Raw genomic sequence first — 15,906 nt, 5'->3', positions numbered from 1 at the left:
TGAGGAGCGCGGCGCCTGGGCGTCCTCTTCGATGCACAGGATAGCTGCACCTTCCTCGCATGTGGTTATTTTATGCTGTTTCCCCCGCCAGCTGAAGCTCAGCGCAAATGGGTGCTGCCACCTGTACCGGACCTGTTGGGCCCGCAAGAGCATCAGGACCGGGGCCATGTGTCGCCTTCTGAACAGTGTGAACTAGGACAGATCCCGATACAGGTGAAGCTCTGCGCCGTTGTATATAATTTGGTTTGACTTCCTGGCCTTTTCCAGAATCTGTTCCTTCAGGGTATAGCTGTGGAACGCGATCAGGACGTCCCTTGGTCTTGCTCCTGGTTCCTGATGTTTCGGGCCTACCCTGTGAATTCTGTCCAAGCAGATGTCCGTGCCCAAAAGTTCGCCAAAGATGGAGCACATGACTTGGCAGGCACTTAACCCGTATGTTAGAGCGCCTGGATCTGTTTTCAAAGTCTTCGGCCCTGAGCTCGAGGTTGTGTGTGGCGGCTGTCAGGGTTTCTAATAGTGTGTCTACTTTGCATGCGTCTTCTGTTAATTCCTGTAAGGCCCTCTCAGTGTCCACCCTTTCCTCAATCTTATTTATGTCTCTTAATTTCTTGGAGTCCTTCCGCAAGGTCTTCTCTCAGTGTGTCCATTTGTTTTTGCCCCACGTCAGTGATTTTCTGTACTAATTCCCCCAGCAGGCATTTAAGGGAGGTGTATGTGACCGGCCTGTCATGGTCGTCCTCTGTGGGGTCCGTGGTGGCATCTGCCGCCCCCACTCGGTTTTGTTATGGGTGCCCACTGGGTCTGTGTCCCTGGCCCAGATCTGCACGCGTGTCCCCTCCTGGGTCTTTGGCATTTTTGGAGAGACAGGGGTGTCCATGTTTATGCTATGGGACATCACTGTCTGTTGCTGCTCTAGGGACGTTCCGTGTGGGTGAGTGGTATCTGCTCGAGCCCCTGTTCGCCGCAGGGCCTCCTGGCGCCGCGCCGGACCGCTGGTTTGGTCGTACCCAGACCCCTGTTGCTGGGACCCCTGCGGGATGTTCCATGTCTGGAGTTCTGTTTGGGGACTGGTTTTGGGCTGCTGGGTAGGACTTCGGGGTGGTACCCTGGCTGCCGTGGGCTGGCGAGCGGAGGCTGATGTGTTGGTGGGGAATGTCCTCTAGGAATTTGTGGCGCCTCCCCCCCAGTGGCCCTGAGCCCGGGTGGAGGTTTGCCCCGAGGCCCTGATCGTGAAGTGGGACCTCTTGGGGGCCACCAAAGGCTTCACAGAAATTGCTGGGTGGATACTGTTCTCGAAGGGGAGGCCGGCCTGAGCGCAGGTGTCTTGGAGTGCTGGCGTGGAGCCAGTGAGAGTTGGGTCGTGGCCTCCACCCACCGGGTCTTGAGGGCTCGGGGGGGGGGGATAGTGGTGAGCAGGTGCGGGAGGTCCGCGCCCTGCTGGGCAGTCGGTGAGGCGCCCCCTGGACTTGGTTGGTGTTGCCTCACCAGCTCAGGGCAGGCCCCGTCCCCCGGAGATCGCCCGACTCCCGAGCCCCTTCTCCGCATTTACTTGGGCAGCCTGAGGGCTGGCAGACATCATCCACTTGTCCCTGGGAGGGGTGGGCTGGAGTCCGTCCTGCAGTGCCTCCCGGCGAGTGTACCACCCAAGGCAGGGCAGAACATCGCGTTGGGTCGACGTCCACTAGTTATGGCGAGCAGAGGCGGTGCAGGTGCGCTTGATGGGTCCAGTTCAGGGTCGGGACACCCTGGGCACCCGCAGCTCCCTGGTTGTTGTGGCCGGCCCAGGCCAGAGAGTATCCTGTTTGGGTGCGCACAGACTGCTCAGCTCCTCGACCTCGGACCGCTCCGGGATGCTGCAAAGGTGGCAGAGGTAGGCGCAGGTCTTCCACAGGGTCTGCTCTGCTCACTTGCCAGAGGTGCTGGCCTGTGTGCTGCCGCTCCGTGGCTCTGGGTAGGCCACCCCGCAGAGGCGCTGGCCGGGGAGAGGCTGTGTGTGCTGCTGTTGTCGGCCCCGCCGGGCCTCTGCGTTGTGTCGCGGCCGTGGAGGTGTGCTCCGGACGGCGATGTGGTTGGGCTCACAGCCCATCCCTGGCCATTCCTGCATGGTGCCTGCTCACGTTGCCGAATGCAGGTCCGCCGTCCCACTCTGCTGCATGAGCAGTATGAGACAGTTCAAATGTCGTCCGTTGGTGGTTTCCCGCCCGGGGCTGTAGCTCTCTGCGGTGATCGTGGGCCGGAGCTTCAATGAGCCAGGCGGCTTGGGCTGCACCCCTCCGGTACACCTCATCAGTGTGCCCGCGGTAGTAAGCAGTGACCCCTGGGGAAGGCTGATGAGCTGCGTTCGGGGCCTATCGTGAGAGCTTTGGTACAGGAGCTCAGGGACGTGCTGCTCACCCCAGCACTGCCATCTTGGAATCTCCACATTCCATCATCTTTAAACAGAAGTCTAAGGTGAGTCATTATTGGAATAAGTTTACACTGACTTAAATCTGCTGTAAAACAAAATGGAATGCTATAGAATTACAGATGGAAGGAAATTAAGTTCACATAGAATTGGAATGCACTACCACCATCCTTGAGACTGGAACACTCCCACTCCCATTGGGCTTTCCGTAAGCAGCTCAAAACATTACTCTTCTCCCAAGAAATCTAAGGAGTTTAGTGCATCCCTTATTTCCGAACACGACCAATGTTATGCCAAAATGCTAATATGTCATATGTCAAGCTAATCCCAATGTCAGTAACCAGCGCTTTGATCCAGAGGGCTTAGTGCACTCTACAAATGCAAAAAATAAATAAAAATAAGATGGTAGCTTCTTGGTGTCGATGGACAAACCCTTGGCAGAGGAAAAAAGGCAATCTGCATTGAAAACCTTCATCTCCATTGCGAAGGTGTTGGCAAATGGCATAAAATAAATCTGAGGGCGTTAATGATGGAAGGATCATGGGTCCGTGTACACATACGATAGGGATAGTGTGACATGAAAACCTCTGTCGACAAACTTATATTAATTTGAAAAAAATACGTAATACTCTGGTCAACGACTAGATGGTGGCCTATGGCAAACAAGTGAATCTAAGCAGATTCAAAAGCTCCAAAAATACATTCTATATAATATGTATGGACACCTTGACCAAAATCAGATGGGCAAATATATTTAAACCAAACTCTGGCCATTTCACCCACAGTATACAATTTGGTGACCAAGGGGCGCAAATGGGCCATAGTCCAGCCCTAAAGGCTTCTAGCAGCCCGTGGACCAGGACCAGAGGCCCAGGGACCAAAAGGCGGTTTCGAACGCATACTTCACGCCTTAGATCGCCTTTCACTGTTTCTATAGTGGGACCCCCACAGAGGGCTGTAATATGCCCAATTTTGGAGGATTTTCATGGCAGGTTCCGTTGACCCAATGAACATCTACGCACCACAATGGGGGCCAGTCAAAGTTTTCAGGCCCTAAAACAATCAGTCAAATTGGCGTTTTTGGACCTAGACAAGGTCTGAAGACATCTAGACAAATCAACACCCAGAAAAAGTGGGCGGGAGAACAGAGTTCTAGACACATATATCCCTAAAGGGATATTGCATTTTGGTCAAGACTGAAAAATTGCTGGATGACTTTGTGGCAAACAATTACATACACTTTTGGGAGCAGACACTGGTGCAATCCATCCAGTGTTTCAGGGTGTAGGTAAATGGCAAGTTTGCCGCGTGAGAGATTGTAAAGATACATTTTCGGATCACCATTAACTTTGACCAACCCCTCTCCCTCCATATCCACCTCCATCTACATCTCACAAGTTTACCCAAACGTTTGGTCTATATTTTATTTTGTAAAGGTTTGAAGATTTGACAAAAACAAAAGTTGTAAAAATCTGAAAGTTCTATTCTTATGGAAAATCCAACTTTGCTACTAAGTTGCCATTGTGAACAGGATCACAATATTTTAAATTCTCTGTAAATGCAGAAACATTTTCAAGTCAAATACAAAGTTTAATTTTTTACATGACAGTTGTAACCTTAACAAGTGATTGGGGAAGTCCTGCACTGCCCCTTCATTCAACCATATGGGTACTCATTAAGAGCGAAAAAAATGTAATCAATACACAAAGGCTTGATTCAAAGCAAAGCTAACACATCAGTCATGAATAGAACATTCTTTCTGTAGGTGAGGCAAGGTTGAAGTTCATCTTTCAGAAGACTCATGTCGTCTACAAGATGAAGTGCATGGAGTCTATCATGCTAAGAAGCAAAAGTTATTGACATCTTGATACTGAAGCAAAAGGTAAAATGGCATTTGCCTACATGTGCACCTTTAGCATGCCATTTAATTCAAGGCCAGCTCCTTCCACTGTAAAGCCACTACAAAAACATATGCTCTTTAGCAACAGCATCCAGTATGATTTGAGACCAAGTGAAGCAGACCGTCAAACCAAAGTAAGTGTCTAAAACATTAACCATATCAAGAACTTGATTCAACACAGTGGCATTCACATGGAAGGCTGCAGTAATCCACACTACGAAACGTATTGGTAGACTACACAGAAACCTTTAATTCCCAAGTAAGTGGCCATTTATTATTACATCTCTAATATATTAAAGATGCTTTGTAAACAAATGCTGATCATACTGGAGTGATGGTGGGACCCATGGGGACAGAAGCAAAGTAACAGGCAAGTACTGTACTAGAAAATAAACATGAGCAAATTAGCAGAAAACTCAATTTTACTAGTCACAATAAAGTGACAACATACATTACATAGTGGGGTATGGCTTCCAGAGGAATGCATTAGTAAATATTTCCTTTCTTTCTATGCTACATCCTCCTGCTGTGACGTCATGGCAGACTATTATAGAATTCACAAATTGCCATGACATCACAGTTGGGGTCGAGGGTATGGCATTTCCTCCACCCGGTAATTTTAATTTTTTCGGGGTGAGACAGAACCTGTTTAATATAGTTCTACCGTGCCTCTCCTCTTCAACTCGTACAATGAACGTCCAGGAGGTAACCATTTTAACAACAAAACAAAAAAAATAGATAGGTAGCTTTCAACTACGATGTCTTTCCCATGGAGTGCAGAGTGACAAATACAAGCCTAGTTTTGCTCTCGTTATCTGTGTATGTTGTTTCTTCCTGTGATGTTGTTTACATGTGTTTCATCCTGTAAAACAATGAGTGAATAGCTACCTGTAGGAGACCAGAGCATGGGCGGGGGGGAGGTGGAGTTGAAACCTTTATGGGACATGTGCCAGAGTTCTATATAGCCCAAGGGGGTGCTGTGGCCACCAGAAAGGAGCTACCCAAAGAGGGCGCATGCAGGTAAATACAAAGAGTTTTGACCTGTAAACCAACACTCATAGGGGGTCACCGACCAATAAACAACCACAGACTTCTTTGTTTTGTTTGAGCGGGAGTCTGCTTTAGCTTTATGGGACAGTTGGTAATAATCAAACAATACATACATTGGCCCTACATTACACCATAGATCATAGACCAGGGCGGTTCTCATAACATACCCTTGTATGACATTCGCACATGCGCTAAATGGATACCATCTTATGTCAAACTCCTCTTTAACTGAACCCTGGCCTTTTCTTCACATACCTAACATAGCTGACCACAGATATTACCATGGTGATGTCAGATACTACTAAGGGGTTGACAGGACACTTTTACCTTTGATAAATGCAATGGAGTAATGGTCACAGGTGCTCCCTGGGACAAACGTTTCCTATGTGACAAATAAATAGCTCCTCCTGTCACTAGTTTCTCTTGTGACAGAACACTTACCTTTGATAAATACATAACATTAAGGACCACAGGTGCTCCCTGGAGGCAAACGTTTCTCATGTGAGAAATATCTCCTCCTGTCATTAGTTTTTTTCGTGCCAGAACGCTTTCACCGTTGGCATCTCTTTGGCGCTTAGGGTCACGGACATTCCGAGAGAAAAAACACTCCCCCCCCCCCCATCCCCCCCTGTGCCTGGCTATCAACTTAGCCCATAACCGATCTTTCTCTTGACAGGACACTGATAACCACTGACTGAATATGCCACACGACCGACAAGGTCGAGGCGTGAGCATGTAAAACGCAGAAAGCAGAGGAAACAACCTTCTACCTCTGCGCCACCCGGAGGGGAACACCACTAGTATTACCCAAGTAACGTTTGGCTAAAATGAAGCAAAATACCCAGCCCGTTGGTAGAGCCCCGCTGACTGCCTAGCGGTAACGGGGGGGGGGGGGGGGGAGGGGGTTCCTGTCGACTCTTCGGGTGTCTCCTACCTGCTCGGTCCCGGCTGCCTTATGAGCAGAGTAATGAACGGTCCCTATTATGGCTTGCTCTGAACTCTCCATCCCGGGTGGGGAAGGGGGAGAGCCGCCAACCACACCAATAGGCGGATGGCCTGGGGAGCACGGGCTGGCAGTCCCTGGATAGACAGAGGGCCTTGGTGCCCTCTGGAGAGGTCTTGGCTTCAGCCTGGATTCCTCTCTCCCTCTTTACCTTACAAACCTCCGTCGGGCTTATATGCCCAACCAGCGTTTCCATTTCCCTTCACCAGCAGAGGAGCTCCCTGCAAACCTGAGGTGAAATCACCTCATACATAGCCCCGCTCCCCCTGCTGGTAGTGCCCGCATTGTAATGGTCCCGTAATCTACGCGCCCAAAACCACGACCGTGTGGAGAGTGGCGGACACAAAAAAGGACCAAAATACATAGGCTGCTTCCGAATATGGCACTGAGCCCTTTCTATGCTGAAACCTCCAAGGAAAAGGGGTTTGCATCTGTAAAGCCCTTGCTTGGCTGTATTGTATTGGTGGATATCTACCAACCTGTCATTCTTTAAAGTTCTATTCCCTCACGAAACAAATGTATACAGAACACTTTTGCATAACCTTATATACATACAATTTAGGTTGCAAGAAAGTTTTTGTAATTTTGGTTGCAGCTAAATAAGGCAGATTTGCTGTACAAAGTATGATCCAGTACAGAAAATTAAATCTGGTTACCTTGGCAGTTCTAAAACCCATACTTGTCCACTGGGTGGTAGCAAAGTGCACAGTTTCGGAAACATTGTAGCCACAACACACTTTAGATACAAAGGATCCCGGAAAACAGACAATGAACTGGCCACTCTGCTGTACAGCACGATGCACCTTGATCCCCTCATTACATAGCACCTCGGGGGAGATCTGAAACCAAAGACAAAAAAGACATTGAGGCTGGATTGTCGCAAATATTTGCCACTCAGCTTGCACCTTTATCAACAATCCAAGGGATGCAGGGAGACGTTTGGGGCACACAAGCACAAGAAGTCACAAAATCACTGCAGTGCAGAAGACAAAATATTGTAAAGATACAGTATGCTCCCTTAAGAAAACAATTGGTATTATAAGTTTATTTCAATGGATGCAATTGATCATGCTAAGGCTACGGTACTGTCATTCAAAACCGGGGGCCCAATAAGGGCTATTCTTTTCTCAGCTAAATTCTGACATGGATCCCTTTAATAACAAAAGCAGTACAGTATTATGAATCCTGGATACTTACAGGGAGGTTTTAAATTGCATGGATATCTCAATCCCAGAGGAAATGTGCTATGCGTCTAAAGTTAAGGATGCAGAGCCAACTGGATCATGGACTTGATATTCAATCCTCGTCATTACACCCGCTTATAATATGCACAGCTACGCGTTGCACCATGGAGCCCTCTTCGCTCAAATAAGAAGGTGGGGGGTATCGGGTTCTTGCGATTTATGCATGTGGAAGGCCTCCTGTAAGAGCCACTTTATACCAGTGCAATGTCTAAAGCAGTGGCCTTCAAACTGGTGGCCCGAAGGATGTCCAGGGGGGCATAGACTTTAAAAAGTGATTAAAATGACTTTTTGTTATGTATAAATGGATCAAGGTAACTTCTTTTAATAGAAATATATGCAGTAGACAATCTGTTTATTTTTTAAGTTAAGGGGGTGGATTCAGAATGAAAATGTTTGAATACCACTGACCAAGTGGATATTTAGGTTGCTCAGTAATGGCTCACTAGACTCCGGGCTAAGAGCTAAAGGGGTGTCTATAAACACTAGTAACACATTCCATCTATGCTAATCAAATTTTAATTACGGAACCAAATGAATTTGGGTAGTTCACATTACCCACATAAATCATAATGGGTCCAGAAACTGCTGTGTTATTGAATGAATTTGCAACTATAAAGAAACATACCCGCAAGATGTGTTGAGCACTTGGAGAAATGAAATACAAATAAAATCGATAACCATGGGCGTAGTCTTCATTGGTGGCAACATCACCAATGTTGACGAAGCCATTAAAAAAAAAGAAAAAAAAAAAAGAAAAGAAGTAAACTATGGGCTTGTTATTAAATGACCCGTCCACTGAAATCCCATTTTCAGGATATCCATGCAGTTCATATTCATAACTCCTATGAGTTGAATACCCTCATTGAACATCTACATGGATGTATTGGCGTTATTAGCCTGTCTAGGGATCTATGTAGTCCCACAAATAGATAGTGACCCTGCAACCCAAATGGTAAAGGTCATACAGCCAGTGGATCATAAGTCACATGCAGCCGGCTCTTTGAACAGTTAGCGAAAAAAGAAGCAATGGTAAAAGTCAGACCAATTAGTGGCTAATTTAGGAGAAGAGTGTGGACTGTCGGTTGGAGTTGATGCACATGGCAGATAAATGTTTTTGCTGAGATGGCTACATTGTGGAGTAGACAGTGGGACAGTATTGGCCAGATGGGCAGGAAAATAATGGCTAAAAGATTGAAACTGTTGATCCAGTTAAGGAAAGAATTGAAACCAGCAAAAAGATGAATGAATCTATGATGGTGGATAATTAAAATTCACGTTACGGATACAGGGGAACATGCAGGCCTTCTCAATCAACAACATAAAATAAAGAGAAGTGGGCCCAGAAACAGAACCAAGTCAGTAGAGAAAAATTATAGGAGAATCTTTTGATATCTGTGGTGAACTCAGGTATCAGAGAAGTAGATATTCACCCAAAACCAGACTAGACAGGAAGCGGTTTAATTATTGAACAAATGTAAGAGCAGGAAGGAGCTTAACACAACAGATACACTCAGCGCTTACTAATAAGAGCCAGAGAGAAAGCCAGCACTCGTGGTAAGTCAGAGAAGCAGTTTCGAGGACCTTCATTAGGGTGTTTTATATCTCGCACGCGGCAATAATGGGCTTCCACTTTTCAGGTGCCCGGACAGAAATCAGCATGTATTCCAGTCTATCACTGGTTCACATCAAACAGACCAGGACGAAGGAGATTTTCCCACTGCATGCAAGTGAGCAGAGCAGAATCCTACTGGCTTCTTTATTTAGATGCACTTAATGCAGTAATTTAGAGATAGACCACTCCTGTCTGCCCGTTCTTCTCTTTGATGCCAATAGTTGGGTTCTCTTGCATGTGATACAGTCGCCTCAACAGGATAAAGATCTCTGTGCCTCCCGGGCTCACACCCCAAGTAATTACTTGAGGTAGATCCTGGCCCAGTTTACATTTAAGTGATATAAGCTTGTGCCGGTTCATTCTAGTTAAGAATCAATGAGTGGGGACAGAATATGTATGGTAATAGGCGCCATTTGTATTACTTGCAGATTAACCACGAACACAGAAAGGCGTTACGAGTGGGGCACAATCAGGCTCCCTCTACTGTCTTGAAGAAGGCTGGAGACAGCAGAGAGCCAACATCACACGGCTCACTCAGTTCAGCCAAAACCTGTGTCAACGACTTTTGTTGTTTAACAGGCACACCTTTATAGAAACATGGTGCATGAGAATATGTGAATGGTTTTGTTGTTACAAAGCCTTTAACCCCTTAAGTGCCAAGGACAAGGTATCTCGTCCTTCACATTACCATTGCAGTTCCAAGGACAAGATACCTCGTCCTTTTTAGCACTGCACTTTGTGTGATCCAACCCCCGGGCTATGTGAGGAGGAGGTTGTTCCTCCTCATGGTCTGGGGGTTGGATTTCGTTCAGTTTCACGTCAGCGTGCGCAACGCACGCTGATGTGAAACAAAGTAATTTTCACCGCAGCAGCCATTTTCAGCTGCCGCAGTGAAACGAGAAGGTGAGTTCCCTTCTCTCTCCCTCCCACCTTCGATCTGCAGCATTATTGTGCCGTTCAGATAGAGGGAGGCGTTGTTGGAAAGAGGAGACTGTTCCCTTTCCAACTACACCTTATTTGAAGCAGTTCTGGGCGCGGATCGTTCGATCCGCGCCCAGCAATGCCTCTAGACCACCAGGGATCTGTTTTTGAAGTAGGGGAAGAGGGAGCTGCTTACTATTTAAGCAGCCCCCTCCCCGACCTCAAAGCATGGAGCAGAACATTTTACCCCCCCAGCCCGGGGGCGGATGGGCACAGTAATGTGCCCATCTGCCCCTAGGCAAGGCGCACAAAAAAACCACTAAAAAACGTGAAATTATGTTTTGGGTGGGGGTTGCGGAGGACACTAGACTACCAGGTATTTTATATATTGAAAGGGGGTGGCCCTCTCCCCCCAACCCTAAGATTTCTGCCCCTAGGAAGGGGTACATGAGATGCCCCACCCATCCATTTGGGGTGGGGTGAGAGGGCCACCAGAAATATATGCACAGGGCCCCGCACCAACAAGCTTGGGGCAGTACGTTTTGACCCCCCTTGGGGGCAAATTGGCACCCTAATGTGTCCATCTGCCCCTAAGAAAGGGGAAAAACAAAATAAATAAAAATAAGGGTGGACACTAAACCACCAGTTAATATATGGAATGAAAAGGGGGGTTGCCCTCTCCACCCAACCCAATTGGATGAGGGGCACCTCATGTATCCCTCCCTCCGTGGGGGCAGATTTCTGCCCCTAGGAAGGGGTACATGAGATGACCCCCATCCATGTGGGGTGGGGGGGCACCAGAAATCTTGGCACAGGACCCTCCCGCAAGCATGGGGCAGTATGTTTTGCCCTGCCGGGGGGCAGATTGGCACAGTAATGTATTTGTATTATTTATATAGCGCCTTAATCCAAGGCGATTTACAGTTTACCAAGAATACATCAATCAAACATGGAACAGCAGAAGCAACAAAATACATGAATGAAACCAAAAAACAGCATGTAGAACAATTTGTATATGAGAAGGAGAAGAGGAGGGGAATGGGGAAGGATGGATGAAGGAGAGAGAATAAGGACTAAAGGCAATAGTAGGAACAGAGGTCATAGGAAATAAGGGGGAAGATGAAAACTAAGATGAGGTACTAGAGGGAGAAAGAGAGAAAGGGGAGTAGGGTGTCAGGGAGGGGAATACAGGAGTGATTTCAAGATGGAACGCAATGAAGAAACGGTAGGGATGGAGCGGATAGAAAGGCAGGCAGTTCCAGTGTAAAGGGGCAAGGAGCTGAAAGGAGCGGAAACGAGAAGAGGCACAAGGGGATGAAAGTAAGAAAAGATCAGCGGAGCGAAGGGAGCGAGAGGGAGTGTCGAATGAGAGAAGAGAGGAGAGATATGGTCATGGAGAGATTTAAAGACAAGACCAAGGAAGTGAAATTTAAGTTGGGAGAGGAAAGGAAGCCAGCCTAGGTGAGTTAGAGATGGAGTCAAAGGGAGAGAGAAGGCATAGGGTACAGATAGAGTGGTAGAGGGATTTGAGGGGGGCAAGGTGGAAGGCAGGGAGACCAAGGAAGAGGGAAGAACAATTGAAGAGGCGAGAGAAAATGAGGGAGGAGATTAAAAGTTTGGTATCATGAAAGGTGAGAGAGGGGGGCGTGGCTACATGGCTGCGTGATAGGATGCGTTTACTGATGGCTCCTGCAGATCCTTCGTTGATCCTGTGAAGTAATCGTGCTTTAAACCTGCCATGCATGACTAACATCAAGGGATACATGAATACCATGGGCATATAATGAGCGTAAAGGAGTGATCTGTGGTGTGAGGGGCGAGCATTGAGTAAGTGAAGTTCCGAAGAGCTTGATCTCCGGTGTATAACAAAATGGCGGATGGTAGAACAAAGGGCCAGGCTGAGAGACCATTGCGCTGCAGTGAGAGGTGCTGCGTGAAGTGAAACGAAAGACGAACCCTTTGTACCCATGCAGGATTGGAGGAGCTCGAAATGCACTGCGAGGGCGAAGGACAGCTGCGGATGAGAGGAGGTCTGCCGAAGCAAGACAAAGGGAGAGTATGCTGGGGACCACGGAGTGCTGGATAAACTGAGAATCAGGGCGGCCACAATCGCGTTAAGGAGGGCTGCATGCAACGCTATCATTGTGGCATGACACAGCGGTAGTGAGGACCGAGCCCCCAGCCCCCAGCCCCATGGTAGCATTCGTGCAGAGGACAGAGAGAAGGACAAAACCGAGATCCACATCTTAGAACAACGCGTGGGCAACTTGGAAAGTAGAGCAGAGGAGGTGGAGGGACGCGCCCGGAGGAACAGTATACGCATCGTAGGATTGCCTGAAGGAGCAGAGGGACCTAACCCCATGGAGTACATCGAAACAATGCTACTACAAGAGATAACCGGAGGGGCGCTGACTCAAGGGTTTGCGGTGGAACGGGCACACAGGGCCCTGACGAGGAAGCCACCACCGGGAGCCCCCCTCATCTCCGAAACCCCTCCCCCCTTAGCCCACCCCCTCCCGAGGCCAGTAATTGCCAAGATCCTGAATTAACGAGACCGGGAAAAAATCCTGGAGCATTTCCAGAATGGAGGAACGATACAAAGGGCATCGGCAAACATAACAGCATACCTGGACTACACCCTGCAGGTACAACACCGGCGCATGAACTTCGGTGCAGTGAAAAGAAGATTGCGAGAAGCAGGCTACAAGTACATGTTGATCTACCCTGCGAAACTGAAAGTGTTCCACAAAAACAGAGCACTGTTTTTCGACACTCTGGAGGATGCAACAGGATGGTTGGACACGCAGAGCTGCACCCCGGAATCGGATATCCAGAAGGAAGATGGCGCAGATAAGTAACATGGAGACTGCGGCACCCAGAGTGTTGCAGTCTCAGGCACTGGGACTAGAATATAGGACAGGGCAAAGACTGTTGGAGCAGGGCGACCAGGGCCGCATATATATGATCCTCTGAGCACAGGAACTTATTAAAAGGTGTAGGAGCCTACTGGAACCAGCCCTTACACCCCCACGAATAGACCAGTTAAGTTGCCGGTAGATCGGTGACACCCTGCTGGGTTCCTGACCTTGGCATTCCGAGGCAGGACCAAATGCAGGGGGAGCCTGAGATCCAGGGATGGAGCTGGGCACCAGTTGGGGACGGGTAGGGAGGAGGGAGGGAAGGTGATGTGTGCAGTGTACATAGTTGAGGAAGGAAGGGAGGGGGTTAGTTGGGGAGTTTATGTTTATAGGGGGAGGGATACGAGCCCAATTTTAAGCCAAACCAGACTGGAAAGAATACCCGGGAGGGGGGAGGAGGGACAAACCACGCATGGAAATGGGAAGTCTAGGGATAGTAACCTGGAACGTGTGAGGCCTCAACAGCTATCTGAAGAGGAATAAGGTAATGATGTACTTGAGAAGGCTGAAAGTGGACATCGCATTATTGCAAGAAACCCACCTTACTAAGTGGTTAAGAAAAAGTGGAGAGGGACCACCACGGGAGCGACGTATTCTGCTTATGCAAGGTGGGTGGCGTCTCATGTACAGTTTCAGTTGCTTAAGGCCACAGCAGACCCAGATGGAAGAATGATAGTGGTGCGTGGGGTGCTGGAAAACAGAATTGAGCATTATAAACTCATACGCCCCTAACCAAGACACAGCAGCCTATTTTAGGGCCCTATACGGTAAAATCAGCCCCCTACTGGACGGCACGATTTTATGGGGAGGGGACTTTAATTGTACGTTACACCCCACAATGGATAGGTCAGATAGTAAACTAGATAGACCTAGCCCAGCTGCGAAAGCATTACTGGCCCTGCTGAGAGATTTTGGACTAGAGGACACCTGGAGACAGCTACACTCGGAAGATGGGCATTATTCACACTACGCGGCCCCACACAATCTGTACACGAGACTGGATTATATGTTTGTTGCATCGGAGTTGGTAGGGGAAATGACAGGCTCGGAATATAAGGCCAGAATACTATCGGACCACTCCCCCCTGGACTTGGAGTGGAGGCACCAGCCCCCTAGAGAGAGAAGCCCAATATGGAGGCTCAGAGCCGAGGCCCTGCAGGACTCAGTATTACGGGAGGATCTAAGGGATGCAATTATTGAGTATTTTGATATTAACACAGGGAACGTGCAGTCAGAAGGAACCTTGTGGAAGGCGTTCAAAGTGGTAGTACGGGGTGCAGCTATATCCAAATCCAGAGGGCTCCAAGGGGGCATAGAGCGAGAGCTAAAGGAGAGAGAAGGAACGGGAAGAAATGATGCAGAGGGGGAGCACCTCATAAGAGGACGCCGAACGGGTGAATCTATTACAACAAACTAGCAGGGAGCACTGGGACAGACTATGTAAATTGAAATATAAAAAATATTTCGAAAGGCAACATGCAGGGGGAGACAAACCGGGAAGGCTGCTAGCATGGTTACACAATAAAGAGACACCAAGACCAGTGGTCAGAGAGATAAAAGGGGAATAAGGCCAGACCTGGGACACTCAGGAGGGAGTTTACGAGGGGTTCCTTAGATTCTACAAACGCCTCTTTACGGATACGGGAAGGAGATGGGTCGGGAGATTCAGGAAACATTAGAAGACATAGGATTACCCAAACTAAACGATGAGGAATGGGAGGGCCTGGATGCCCCAATCACAATAGAAGAATTAGAGATAATTCTTCAGCACTTATCCACGTGCAAGGCTCTGGGGTCCGACGGGCTCCAAAGTGAATTTTACCAGACATATGCAGGAGGTACTCCCCCCGCTGCTCGCTATGCTAAATGAAGCGCTCGAACGAGGGAGGCTGCCGGAGTCTGAGGGAGGCAGTGATTATTCCACTCCTAAAACCAGGAAAGCCAAGCACGGATCGTGGGTCATATAGACCCCTATCTATGCTCAACCAAGACAGCAAAATCCTCAAAGCAACGTTGGCAAACAGGCTCAAGCGAGTTATTGGCAACCTTATACACCCCGATCAAACAGCCTACGTCCCAGGCAGGAATATAACCGACAATCATAGGAGACTTCACCACATCATTGAACAGACAGAGAAGGACCCCGGCGAAATGGTAATAGTCTCGTTAGATGCCATAAAGGCCTTTGACGCGGAGGTGGCCGGGGTTGATAGCGGCCCTAAAAGAATATGGGATGGGGCCGGGGTACCTGAGGTGGGTCAAAATGGTATATAGCTCCCCAATTGCCAGGGTCAAACTGGCGCAATAATCTCAGACAAATGGCAACTTAGTAGGGGCACTAGACAGGGCTGCCGCTGGTCGCCCATGCTGTACATCCTCGCTTTGGAACTATTGGCGATCTGCCTCAGACAACCGTATGGGGAAATAGGGATCCTCACGAAGGGAGGACCGCACCCGATATTGTACACAGATGACATATTGCTATACTTGCGCTTCCCAGAAGAAAACCTACAATATGTCCTATAGGTGATGGAACGTTATGCCACCCTCTCGGGCATAGCCGTTTACCCCAAGAAATCAAGCATGTTCCCTCTGGGGAGATATAGAGGGGCCCCGCATGGGATACTTGGGAATTGACTTATACCACACGGCTGCGGAGGAACACAAACACAACACGGAAAGGGCAGTGGAAGGCATCAAGAATAGTATGGGGTTCTGGTCCAAGCTCCCCCTGGCCAAGGTGGGTAGGGCGGGTCCGATTAAGATGGTGGGCCTGCCGAGATTGCTACACTTTTTCACGAATATCCCATACATGCTCCCCAAACGCTTCTTTGTGAAACTCCACAGCCTATGC

General features: G+C 48.5%; 1 protein-coding gene across 3 annotated transcripts in view; it reads right to left on the bottom strand.

The window, feature by feature from the left end:
* JARID2 (jumonji and AT-rich interaction domain containing 2) overlaps positions 1-15,906 on the bottom strand; it is a 1,398,385-nt gene that overhangs the window by 215,473 nt on the left and 1,167,006 nt on the right. For all 3 annotated transcript variants that reach the window (XM_069613558.1, XM_069613560.1, XM_069613559.1), the window contains one exon: positions 7,014-7,196. In XM_069613558.1, coding sequence (XP_069469659.1) covers positions 7,014-7,196 — 183 coding nt within the window. The remainder of the gene's footprint in view (positions 1-7,013; positions 7,197-15,906) is intronic.

This window comes from Ambystoma mexicanum, chromosome 5p (assembly GCF_040938575.1).
Source record: "Ambystoma mexicanum isolate Mex_15411 chromosome 5p, UKY_AmexF1_1, whole genome shotgun sequence".
NCBI classification, from domain to species: Eukaryota; Metazoa; Chordata; class Amphibia; order Caudata; family Ambystomatidae; genus Ambystoma; species Ambystoma mexicanum.
The sequence above is the reverse complement of the archived record's forward strand: the minus strand, read 5'-3'. Positions and strand labels throughout refer to the sequence as shown.